The sequence below is a fragment of the Pipistrellus hanaki genome (assembly GCF_964339955.1).
Source record: "Pipistrellus hanaki genome assembly, chromosome: 2".
Taxonomy (NCBI): domain Eukaryota; kingdom Metazoa; phylum Chordata; class Mammalia; order Chiroptera; family Vespertilionidae; genus Pipistrellus; species Pipistrellus hanaki.
Window position 1 is genome coordinate 108,776,495 of NC_140504.1, and position 13,515 is coordinate 108,790,009.

The following is a 13,515-nucleotide window of genomic DNA, read 5'->3' on the forward strand; positions in this document are numbered from 1 at the left end:
CACCTTCTGCTCATCCCTTACCTCTTATCCCTGGGATTCAACAACAGAGCTCACAGGGGACAGAGAAAAAGACATTCTCATACAATATTGAGAGAATATATACTAACACACCTTCATGAAAAGCAACTGGCAATAATTGTTTGCTCCCACTTGATGGCCATAATTAATCCCATCAACCCTAGGGAAGATGGAAATGTGGACAGAGTCTGTGCACAAGGGATGTTATCTAAGAAATATTCCCAACAGCAAAATTTACAAGTAACTAAAATGTCCAAAACAAATGTTGAATAAATTGCTTAAAATAGAGAATACTATATAGCCCAAAGGTTTTCCAGGAACACTCAATAATGTGGGAAATGCTCACATTTTACTATTATATTCAAATATTTGCAGATGAGAATCCCAATTTTGTTTTCTAAAATTAGGTAAAAATGTTATAAAATATATATACACACATGCATCTTGTGCATGTATTATAAAAAAGGAAATGACTGTTTCAGAATGTTCATTAGTAGTTTTTAATTTTTCTTTATACCTTCCTGTATTTCCATATTCCATACATAAAGAATAGATTAACATATAATGAGGAAAAGCCTCCTGTGGCTCAGTGATTGAGCGTTGACCTATGAGTCAGGAGGTCACGTTCAATTCCCAGTCAAGACACAGGCTGGGCTCAAAGGAAGGGGGTCTACACAGGAGGCAGCCAATTGATGATTCTTTCTTCTACCTCTCTTTCCCTCTCCCTTTCTCTCTCTGAAATCAATAAAAAACATAATAGGAGGAAAATGCATTGAATACATTTAAAAAACAAATACGGTTCATGAACACACACAAAGTGATCTTTACAAAACATGTAAAAAAATAAGAAATTAAGTGTAATTTTGAAGGGGTGCAGAATAAAAGACATCCTTTCAGAGTTTAACTAATTAACACTGTGTAATACTACAACATGACCTGCATTTCCTGCTAATTACAACAGGAACAAAGTAACTGTGGTATCTGTTCCTTAGAAAGAAACTAGAAAGAAAATTAAGAATTTTGTTAAAAAATAGTTTAAAACAATGTACAGCCTCAGAGGCTTGAATAAGAAGATTCATATAGTGTTCTGAGAGACTTTTCAAAGCAATCCTATATAATAAAAGCCTAATATGCAAATTGTCCCCTCGGGCGGTCGTTTGAGAGACAGAGAGGTCAACCTGTCTCTATGACGTGCACTGACCACCAGAGGGTGGTGTGAAACACGGCAGGTGTCGGCGATGTGCTGTGCCCTCTTGCTGGGAGCAGGAGTGATGGGGACAGAGGTGTAGTGAGAATGAGGAGTGTCTACTGAGCTCATTCTCACACCCCCTGCAACGCTCCCCTGGGACACCAGGGCTCACGCACCAGGAAAGCCCATGTGCTCAGGTGCGTGAGGAGCCCACCCCCCACCTGTGCAGCCTCTTCTGGGTGACCCAGGCTGCAACTGTCAGTCAGGCTCCCTTTGGGTTCTCACAGGAGCTGGTCTACGAGGCCAGTTGGGAAAGAGCGTGCTTCCCACCTGGCTTCCAGAGGCCCAGGCTGCACCCCGGTGTGAGGTGTCTGAACGCGCTCACCACATCTCTGATGGGAACTCGGGCACTGTGACTCAGGCAGAAGGAAGGGGGAGTGCAGGGGCTGGGGGGTCCAGGTGCTGCCCAGGGCCCGGAGGTCAGCTGCACCGCCCTTCCTCACTAGATGCTCACACTTCACTGGCCAGGTCTAGAAACTATACCCATTCACAGATTTCATGCACCGGGCCTCTAGTATTTTGTAAAGTGACAGCTTCTTTATTTAAAAATACTGAAAAATAGCCCTGGCTGCTGTGGTTCAATGGTTAGAGCGTTGGCCCAAGCACTGAAGGGTGTGGGTTCAATTATGGTCAAAGGCATGCACCTGGGTTTTATGTTTGATTCCCAATCCCAGTTGAGGTGCGGGTGGTAGCAACCAATCGATGTGTCTCTCTCCCATTGGGAAATGCAAGGGCATGAGATTTGGGATATTTAATCCTCTGACAAAAGGAATTTTCTCTCTTGCTCTCTTGTGCTATTGGTATGTTGTGCTTAAGTCCTGGCTTGTGTGGCTCTCCCCCCTGAATTCTGAGCCCAACTCCTGCTCCCCTGAATTTGCCTCAAGGCCCATGGCTATGTTGTAACTGCCGCCCCCACTCCCCAATCCACTCCCAGATACAAACACTCAATGGAATAATGGACTAGCCTGATGCTGAACCCAACTTGGCTGCAACATGAAACAGAAACTCTGGACACTGGCTTTGCTTCTAGCTCTACTGAAACCCCAGATACAGTTCTTCTATAATTGGACACTGAGAACTAATTCCACACAAACAAAAAGTGCTCATCCTCCCGCGCAAGTCTCAGAAAAGTCTTTTTCTCAAGATATCATAAAAACCCCACCCTCAGCACCCAGTAGGGAAGAGGCTACCCCAATTTCCCCAATAAAAAAGTATATCTTATTTTAATTTACTTATTAGTAAATGTTCAAATACCAACTATAAATAAAGCCTAGTATATTTTTCATCTAGCTTCCCTGCATTGGTAAAAGATCCAATCGGAGGACAAAATAAGCACTGACCAGTGTGGCTCAGTTGGTTGGAGCATCATCCCATGCACCGAAAGGTCATGGGTTCAATTCCCAGTCAGGGCTCATAGTTCGATCCTCAGTCAGGGCATGCATAGGAGGAAACTGATCTATGTTTCTCTTCACATCAGTCTCTCTCTCTCTCTCTTTCTCTCTCTCTCTCTCTCTCTCTCTCTCTCTCTCTCTCTCTTTCCCCACCCCCCTCATTTCCTGTCTCTCTAAATCCCCAGTTGAGGATTTTTTAAAAAGTGCAAAATGAACTAAGGATATTAAATTAACTGAGTAAAAAACGCTCAATGATATAGTTTTAGACTCCATAGGGCAAATGACTTTTAAGAAACTATCACTTATTGAATTCTGATATACTATACAGAAATACCCAGAGTTCCCTGAAAATGCTATTAAAACATCCCTCCCTTTCCAACTACATATTATCTTTATGGGATCAGATTTTCTTCATTCACTTCACAAAATATAATATATTGCAACAAACTGAATGCAAAGCAGATAGGAAAATTTAGCTCTTTTAAGTCAGATATTAAAGAGATCTATTAAAATGTAAACAAATGTCACTCTTCTCAACAATGCTTTTTTGTTTTGGGAAATATCATAAAATTATCTTGGGGATAAGATAGGTTTAATATTATTAAATTAATAAGTTTTTTAGTTTTAATCTTCAATATAGCAAATACTGATAAATAAAATCCCATTAAGAAAAACTCTTGGGTTTTCAATCATATTTACATGTATAAACAGGTACTGATGTTACCATCATTAGCTAGTTATTAATAGGAAGAGAGCAAGCGAAGTCAAACATTGGTAAGCATGATCAGCTGGGAAGCATAAGCCTGTTTGCCTCACTAGGAAGCTACAGCTTCACAACCCAAGGAATTGTAGCATTGTCCCTCCAAAGAGATTAACATCCCTCCCTTCTCTCCTCCCGTACTGGATTGTGTATGGAAGTGGACCAGAGGGAGGTAAGCACATATGCAATAAAGTCAAAATGGTGCAGGGGAAGATGCTTGACCCTAGAGGCCTGTCAGTCTAACCTGGGAAAGGGATCAATGGACCCATCAGAAGCCTGAAAACCTTGGCAAATTGAAAAAGCTCCTGGTTAAAAATCCCAAGAGAACAAAGCACGTGACCCTGTTTCCTGTTCCTCTCTCTCTCTCTCTCTCTCTCTCTCTCTCTCTCTCTCTCTCTCTCTCTCTCTCTCTCTCAGACCTACACTCACCTCATTTTGTTTGCATCTCTCCTGCCAGAGATTATGCAACTATGCGTTTCTAGTGGCCACCTGGAGCCTGCTGCAGACTGCTCAGGCTCCAAAGGGCTCTGAAGCAGAAACTCTGGGCACTGGGTTTTGTTTTGGCCCTGATGAAGAGATGGTGGGACTTATGCCATGGCAGGATGGAGGCAGGTAGGACATGGGAAGCCAGGAGGAGAACTCCTTTGATTTTGCATCAGACTTGCCACAATACAATCTTCTCTGCATGGGTCTTTAAAATGCTTTTCTTGAAATCCCTGGAAGGGCCTGTTTCCCACCCACAACACTGAGACCAGAAAATGTGAGAATGGCTGATCTAAGCATAAATAAGCTTGTGAACATCATTATCCTGATGGTGACTGGGCATGCTATTCTGAAGCTCCCAGCACAGTCTGTTCCCACCACTTTTCCAGGCTGTGGGAGACTCAGCATCCACGGACAAGATATTCCAACCTTTATCTCCTGTCACAGTACGTTCTGGAAGTTGCCTGTGAATTACTATAGACAATAGCTCAATACTGTACCTCTGGCTCTAATTTCTTTGATAACAGTTCCTACACCATTTACACAAGGTGAACTGGAGTTAAGTATGGGAGGGGTTCAAAGTCTATAAATTTCTGGTTGCTGTTAGGTTATGGTTGAAAGAGTGAGCATGTTTTATGCACTGGGTATGTTTTTAACCCATCCCCAATGCAAGTTGTAGAAACTGTCCCCTAGCTGTACTACATGTAGAAAACTACTACCAGTTTTCATACTTTTCAGATTTCATTTTATTGGGTATTTTAAGTAGAACATAGATGGAGATTCATGGGACATATCTAGCTTGCTGTCACCCTAACTAAAAATCTGTGGGGGTGGGGGGTTTGTTTTGTTTTTATATTTTGTTGATTTTTTTATAGAGAGGAAGGGAGAGGGATAGAGAGCTAGAAACATCTATGAGAGAGAAACATCGACCAGCTGACTCCTGCACACCTCCCACTGGGGGTGTGCCCGCAACCAATGTACATGCCCTTGACCAGCATCAAACCTGGGACCTTTCAGTCCTGAGCCAAACCAGTTTCGGCTAAAAATCTGTTTTTAATTAAGAAAGAAAACAAAAATACTCACCTGTTCTGGGCTCATATAAAGTTTGGTCCCTACTTGTCCCGTGTGCCGAGCATATGCTGGCATTGGGGTCAGAACCATTGGCTCTTCCTCATCCTGGTCCATTGCTGTCACTAATCCAAAGTCTCCAACTTTGACCACGTCATCCATTGTAAAGAATATGTTGGAAGGCTAGAAAAAAATAAAACAGACAAAAGCACAATGGATGTATACAGAAAAAGAAAGTGAAGGGAATTTATTAAAATGACAACAGAAAATAAATACAAGAAACTAGATATCCTCAGGTATGAGTTAATATGAAAATACCACTAATCCTTCTATGCTGGACAAGTGCTGTGAGTCAAGAAAAGCTAGCACAGGGGTCAGCATTTTCCTTAGCCATTTACCACATGAATGAGCAAACAGCATCTACTTAAACCCTTAGAGACTCACATTACCTAGGGCCCAAGGTATTTAATGCTCAGTCTTATTATTCTATATATTCTCCCCCCGGGCAAGCTTCTCTACATTTATAACTGAAGTGATGAATATAATAATAGTAACAATACTATCAAATGCATAAATAGCACTTAAAATATGCCAGAAGCCAGTCTAAGTTGGTTACTACTATTAACTCATGCAATACTCACTTAGTTCTATTAGTCTTTCATTTACAAATGTGCAAACTGAGGCCCAGAGAAGTTAGGTAAACTGCCCAATGTTATCCAGGTAGTAGTAAGTGATGGAGCAGAAATTCAAACTCAGGCAGTCTGGCTCCATGAGAAGAGGATGTCTGCTTCAATACCACAGGTCCAGCATTCAGTATAGCATGTGCCTTACTAATCACTATTGTTTGATGAATGAATAAAACAGACTGATTTTGGGTTTATGTCCGAGAGGGGGAAAGCAGGCTATTACAGAGAACAAGAGCTCTTAACTGCAACCAATGCTGCCTCTCTAATATCCATATGCTCTCATGTATTCCAAGGCCGCTGGTCCAAATTATAAATGCTCACATGCAACTGTTTGAGAGAGCTAACCAAATTTCTCAAAGTCCACCACATGAACTATATCATCTTCCTTCAGAGCCTACTCTAACCCCTGCTAACAGGATCACCATTTATAGCCCTTAAAATTAGGAAAAAGAAATCCATTTAGCTCAGGAAATTGTATTTCATCAGGCTTGAAATCCTACCAGAGAAATAATATTTTATTCCCAAACTCTAAAATGGCATTATACAATTGTGACTTTTGCACATAACCAAAATCTATGGTAATAATAACCTTTTTGCTCTCCCACAAATAACCTTGGAGAAAGCTGCCTTAAATTTTACTGCTCCTGTCCTCCCATCATCTGGTGTTATTACTGAACACTGTAATATACTTTCTTTTTTAATTTTTTTTTAATTTTTAGGCTCTCCAGCATCTACTCCCCTATACTTCACCAGAAGCATCCTGACTGGACTTTGGGAACCCTTCTTCTCAGCTGTGCAGCAACCCATGGCTGCACATCCTGAGGATGCATAAACCATCAGTGTAATCCTATCCCCTGGCCAGGATACTGGTTTAGGGATGGGTATGTGTCCTTGACTTTTCAGTTAGGAGGAAACTCAGGGCTTCTGGTCAATGGTAGGGAAGAGGGATACTTTCCTCCCACGCCCTATCTCATCACTCCAAAAGACTTAAAACGCGCAGCCCTGCACATAACTAACAGCGGTCCTTAAACTGTGAAGGGAGAGCCTGCCTGAAACTGGAACAAGAAACAGGGCAAGGAGAGACCATGTTCTGGCCACATCACTGAATCTTTCCTTGAATCTTGGACAATTCAGTTACTTCAGCCAATATATTTCATTTCTGATTAAATTATTATAAGTGCTTTTGATTGCAAACAAGAGAATAAAAAAAAGTTATATGAGTATATAGAATGTATCAGACATTGTGCTTCTGCCCTGTGGAAACCAGGGGATAAATAATAGAACTGTAATGAGAATTATGAAAAAGAACCACCAGGTTCTATGAGAACACTGAGAAACACCCAGTGCAGCTTGAGTAAAGAGAGGATTAGAAGTCAGTCTGAAGAATTTGACCAAAATATAAAAAGGAGAGAGTGTTTAGGAGGTTTCACATTGAGCTCAAAGATTTAGGTCAGAATGGACAGGACACACAGCTTTTTGACTAAGAATAAAATTATTGGGAGAATTTCTTTCTGGTTCACTAGAAATCTTTAAGAGAAGTTCATTTTTACAAAATAATACTTTTTTTGATATCTACAAAAACTAAAGAAATTAATTTTCTTGACATTTTTTTTGATGCACAGAGAAATACAAGACAAACTTTTAGACAACATTGTAACATTAAACAAATATTCACCAATCCTATATAATAAAAGGCTAATATGTAAATCAACGGTGGAACGGCTACTCGCTATGATGCACATTGACCATCAGGGGACAGATGCTCAACATCTGCACTCCCACAGGGGGAGCGATGCTCAGCCAGAAACCAGGTTCACAGCTGGCGAGTACAGCAATGATGGCAGGAGCCTCTCTTGCCTCCACAGCCCTAAGGATGTCCAACTACCGGGTTAGGCCCACAAGCAGGCCTAAGCCATCAGTCAGACATCCCTCAAGGACTCCCTGACTGCAAGAGGGTGCAGACCAGGCTGAGGGCTCCCCACAACCAAGTGCACGAGTTTTGTGCACCTGGCCTTTAGCATCTTATAAACACTGTAAAATCAGCAGAATGTTCAAAAATAGTAAGAACATAATTACATGGCTTTCAACATAACATTTTGGTTGTACAGTAAGGGTTCAGTACAAGAAGAATGTGCACATTGGATAACTGTTCCTACCAAATGATAAAACTGTACCCATATTCCAATAGCCAACACTCACTTGGGTTAGGGGCATCTGAACTCATGGAAGTTGTCTTCTCCCTTCCGACCAAAACCAACCATCTCTGAACTTCTCACTCATGCAGAATGACTCCTGGCAATTAGTTCTGGCCACATCCAGAATGTGGTTATTAGGTATATATAATTCAATAACTATTACTTGGGAAAATAGGAATTATTTCTAATTTTAGTTCCTATTATTCCAAACTCTTAAAAAAACAAAACAAAAACCCACTGCTGACTTTATAAAGAAAATTATTCGTACAAATAGCTACTTTGGTGCCTGAAACAAGTTTTTGGTTACATAAAACAAAACTGAAAATACCTAAAATGAGTCCAAATCTCTCAAAGAATTTAACCAACTTCCATCAGAAAAATATTTATGATTTCACTAAATATCTATGTTTACTATGATAATCACTATGAGCATATGGAATATGTCAGAAATTAGTTACTAAAAGTTCCATAGAGGTATTTCAGAAGCACACACTGAAGACACACTACATGTTCTAGTAGGAATCTTAGGTAATGCAGCATATTGCATGGCTACAATATTCATTACTGAAATAGAATCAAAGGTGTTAGAGCTGCAAACATCACGTGGCTAACCATTTGTCACCTTTTATCATCCGGCTTCTCACCTCCTTCCCCAAAACCTGAACAGCTCAGGAATAGGGGCAAAAGAATGGCAACTGGCTCTAATTCAGAGCTGGCTAATGAAGGTAGGAACTGTTATCCAATGTGCACATGTCTCTCCTTCCACTTGAGCCCTTTCAGTATGCTACTGAGGACTCTCTGGGAACCTGTGCCAACGTTACTGAAAGCCATAGAAAATGGTATTGAATTTTACGTAAGATTTTTTTTTTTCCAGATTGGGAATGCTTTTTACTGAAAAAACAAACATAAACATATTATAAAGGATAATTCATGATTTGCCTGAGATCTTTATTTTTTTAAATATGTTTTTATTTATTTCAGGGAGGAAGGGAGAGGGAGAGAGAGATAAGAGATCAAGCTTGCAACCTGGACATGTTTATAGGTTGATGCTCAACCATGGGGCCTACCTGAGTTTTTTAAATCATTACATTCCCAGATCTCTGCTCTCAATGCCTACACTCTCCTTCACTCTTAGGGTACTTCCATTAAAAAGTGACAAATACTGCAAGTACTGCATAAAACATCAGCTTGAAACCCATGGGTGAGGTTCCACAGTACCAACCTTGAGGTCCCTATGCATGAGCCCCTTACTGTGCAGGAACTCCACAGCCTCTGCGATCTGCAGGAAGATGTGCAGGCACGTGGCCCACCCTCTCTCCTCCATGCTGCACCGGCTGTTCATCCAGTCCTTTAGATTCTCTTTTCTGCACAGCTGCATCTGAATGTAAAGATACACTTTTGGGGAACTGGGCTGCAGCTTTTCTGCAGTGTTTTTAGTGAGATCTAGACTTAAAGTGGTTGGTCTTGGAAGAGAAATAGACAAACTAGGTTCCGAAGATTTGCTACTGGAATGCTTGGCAGCAGTTAGTTTATTAGCATAATGGTTGCTAACATGCAGTTGGTTAGCTTTGGGCCCTTCTTTACTGGATGCATTATCACAGCCTGAATCTTCAAACACTATGGAAGAGGAGGTTCTCTCCCTGGACTTTACATAAGAAGAAGTTTCAGAGGGACAAAGTTCAAAGGAGTGCCCCTCTTCACTGCCTTCCATGGTGCCATCTTCCACTTCACAGTCTGTAAGGCAGCTGTCCTGAAGGTTGTGCACTGCACCCACTGACGCACTGGTATCTCCATGGCCTAGTCCTGAAAATTCCAGTGGAGAAAAGTTGCTCTCAGATGAACTTGTCTGGCCACAGGAAATCCCTACAGAAAAAGACCTGCTTCTTTGTGGTGAAGGAGCTATGATTTCAATACGTTCTTTTGTAGAGAAAGGATCCATTCTGCATATTTTAACCGATGGTGCATCTACTGGACTGGGAGAGCTGAGTGGCCAGTCTGTGCTAAAAGTGGAAGAAGTATAAAAGAATGAGCGTAAACAAGTGTTGATTGAATTATGTGAAATATACCCTTTGTTTTAAAAGCTTCAACTATAATAAAGCCAGTTACCAAAATACAAGCCACATACAAATTAAAATAAAAATATGCTATGAGACAAAGAATATCACATCACACTCATTCCTTCTAAAAAGCTTAATTTAAGACATTAATTTATATTTGGAACCATTATCTGGGATTGTCACACGGAAGCAGCCACGGCCTTTATGTACAACACAAAACAGTGAACGAAAAACAAGGACAGGAACCCTCAATGGCCGTGACTCTGAAGCTCCGGTCCCTTCAGGGCCGAAGCTCACAGGCCTGGAGACAAGAGGCCACCTCATGGGATCCTTCCATGGACTGGCTGTAACACTTGTCACTGTAACAAGGGTTGTGTCCTACTTTAAGGCAGGAACTTTACTCCACCTGATTGGTAAACAGTCTATTTGCAATTAGCTTCGTCTTCGTTTTCATTTAATAGTTTTTAAAAGGCCCTTCCCTCTTCCACAGCATATTTTACATAAGAATTATCTTCAGGTTACACCAGTTTATGTATTTTTAACTGCAAACAATTAAAAACTACTTTAAAAAAGAGTCGCAAATTATAAGTACTAAGAAATGACATAAAAATGTTAAATATGTAGACAGCCTAGCTGGTGTGGCTCAGTAGCTGAGCATCAACCCATGAACCAGGAGGTCACAGTTCGATTCCAATGCCTATGTCTGGGTTGCGAGCTCGCTCCCCAGCAGGGAGCATGCAGCTAATAAATGTTTTTCTCTTATCATTAATGTTTCTCTCTCTCTTTCTCTCTCACTCTCCCTTCATCTCAGAAACCAATAAAAACATATAAAAAATAAAATAAGTAGACCTAATTGAGAAAAGCCACTGTAAATCCCCTAGTGAATTACAATTCATAGAGTCCTATGAAGTTACAACAGAATGGACAGCTGTAATCAACAAATGACCATTTCTCTATTCAACACATAAACACACCTGAGAGATACATGCATTGAGACATCTGGCCATAATGAGCCTATCAGGTGAACAGGAGAGACAGGATGGGGAAGGATAAAGATAAGAGTTGCAGACCCAATCAGGCACTGCAGGGCCCCAGCTGATACACTACCAGTGAAGGGTGATAGTGGGAGGGGTTACACAGAGCACACTGAAAAGGTAGAGACAGCAATGGAGGCTAGGCCTGCACACATGAGGATGATCTCAGGGCCGGGGCAGATAAACAGTGCAACAGGTGTCAGCACTCCAAACCCATCATCATCAGACAGAGGATTCCAGATTCAGGAACCTGCCCACTCGTCTTCCTCTGGCCTGCCAGCAGTAAAATCCTCTTGGCAGATCACCGAAAGTCAGGAAAAATTTTCCAGCCTAAGTGGTCTTATATTCATTGCAGCTAAACCTATCAAAAAGAAAAAAATCTATAGACACCCAAACCTGTTTCCCCCCCACTACTTGATACCCAGTAGGGGGCGTGCAGGAAGCAGTTGATCAATGATTCTCATCATTGATGTTTCTATCTCTCCTTCTCCCTTCCTCTCCAAAATCAATAAACAATATATTTTAAAAAATCCAAAACTGAGACACATAATGTAAAAAGATGGGAAACAGAGGGGAAAAATCATAGAATAACTGACAGGAACACAAGGATAAAAAAAATAATGGCGGCACAGAATCCCCCACACATCCTGTAGGCCTGGTAGTAGCCTTGTCAACTCAGACAGATGGGCTCTGCCTGCAACTTCTGGCTACCGGGAGAAGGCAGTGGAAATAAGGCCAAGAGACCCATAGAGACCCGTCACATCCCACCACCAGGGTGGTGCCTGTAGACCAGGGCAACCACTTCATAAGGGCATTGCCCACTTCCTAAGGAATATGGGCACAACCAAGGCCACATTACCCCATAGGTAACCCTAAAGCACATGTGTCAAACACAAGGCCCGCGGGCCAAATCCAGCCTGCCAGGCCTTGCAATGTGGCCCGCACCGCGCTGTCATCACTGCACTCCACTGTCAGTTTATGACATTGTCAGTTTATGACTGTTCAGTAAACCATTCGGCCCGCGATTTAGGCTGGATTTTAGATTTTGGCCCCTTCTCTGATTGAGTTCGACATCCCTACTAAAGTCAGGTAAGAAAAAATTAAAACTTGTGCTTCAGCACCACCTTCTGGAAAACAAAAGAAAGACATCTACTTATTAACCTGCTAAACAGTGAAGAGTAAAATACTTTTAAAAAAATATTTCATTACCATAAATTCCCAGGCAGAAAAATAATCTATCAATGACAACAAATAACCAAGGTAACAAAGAAGTTCAGAAAGAAAATGAAAAATCTCCAGAAAATAAATTTAAAGACTTGGAAGACTATGATTTAAATGACAGAGAACTCAAGATTGTTGTTCTGAAAAAACTCAATGAGATATAAGAAAAGTCCGAGGAGTAATTCAAAGAGCACAGAAATAAAGACAAGAGATAAAAAGAGTCCCTTGCCAAAGACACTGAAACTATAAAAAAAAAAAAAAAAAAAAAAAAAAAAAAAAAATAGAAATTTTGAAGATTAAGAAATTAGTAAAAATCTAGAACTTAGCTCTAGCTGGTTTGGCTCAGTGAATAGAGAGTATCAGCCTATAGATTGAAGGGTCCCAGGTTTAATTCCGGTCAAGGGGACATGCCCGGGTTGTGGGCTTGATACCCAGTAGGGGGCGTGCAGGAAGCTGTTGATCAATGATTCTCATCATTGATGTTTCTATCTCTCCCTCTCCCTTCCTCTCCAAAATCAATAAAAAATATATTTTAAAAAATCCAAAACTGAGACACATAATGTAAAAAGATGGGAAACAGAGGGAAAAAATCATAGAATAATTGACAGGAACACAAGGATAAAAAAAATAATGGCAGCACAGAACTATCAGAAAACAAAAGATAAAATGGAGATAGGACAGCCTTATATATCCATAATCACCTTAAATGTAAATGAACTGAATTCACCAATTAAAAGGCACAGAGTAGTGGGATGTTTGTTTTGTTTTTGTTTTAAAAAAAACCCAACTATATATGCTTGCTGTTTTTAGGAAAAACATTTCAACTGCAAAGACAAACATGGATTCAAAGAGAAGGGGTGCAAGGTTATACTCCAAGCAAATGGCATCCAGAAGAAAGCAGGAGTAGTCATAATTATATCATACAAAATAGATTTCAAGATAAAAAAGGTAACAAGAGACAAAGATGGCCATTTTATAAAGATGAAGGAGACAATACATCAGTAAATCATAATATTTATTAAGAAATATGTATTCAGCCTGGAGGCACCAAAATATTCAAAACAACTACTAACAGAACTAAAGGGAGAAACTGACAAAAAACTACATTAATAAAAGAGAAAGATGCAAATTGACCGTATCTTCACAACACCTACCAGCCAATCAGGAGTGAGTATGCAAATCAACCCAACAAAGATTGCGGGTTAATTTGCATACACAGGCATCGAGTGGCCAGGGGCAGGATGCTTGCACCATCACCACAGCAATGATGCCAGTGTTCCACACTGTCCTAGCAGCTCTGGGTAGCGTGGGAAGGCAGAAAGGCTGCTCCAGCTGGAGTGAATGTGGTGCTGG

General features: G+C 40.8%; 1 protein-coding gene across 1 annotated transcript in view; it reads right to left on the reverse strand.

The window, feature by feature from the left end:
• Positions 1–13,515, reverse strand: part of EIF2AK3 (eukaryotic translation initiation factor 2 alpha kinase 3) — a 101,502-nt gene that overhangs the window by 11,542 nt on the left and 76,445 nt on the right. The window contains exons 13-14 of the mRNA XM_084872440.1: positions 9,073–9,850; positions 4,985–5,152 (exon numbers count right to left, since the gene is read on the reverse strand). Of these exons, the coding sequence (XP_084728566.1) occupies positions 4,985–5,152; positions 9,073–9,850 (946 nt within the window). The remainder of the gene's footprint in view (positions 1–4,984; positions 5,153–9,072; positions 9,851–13,515) is intronic.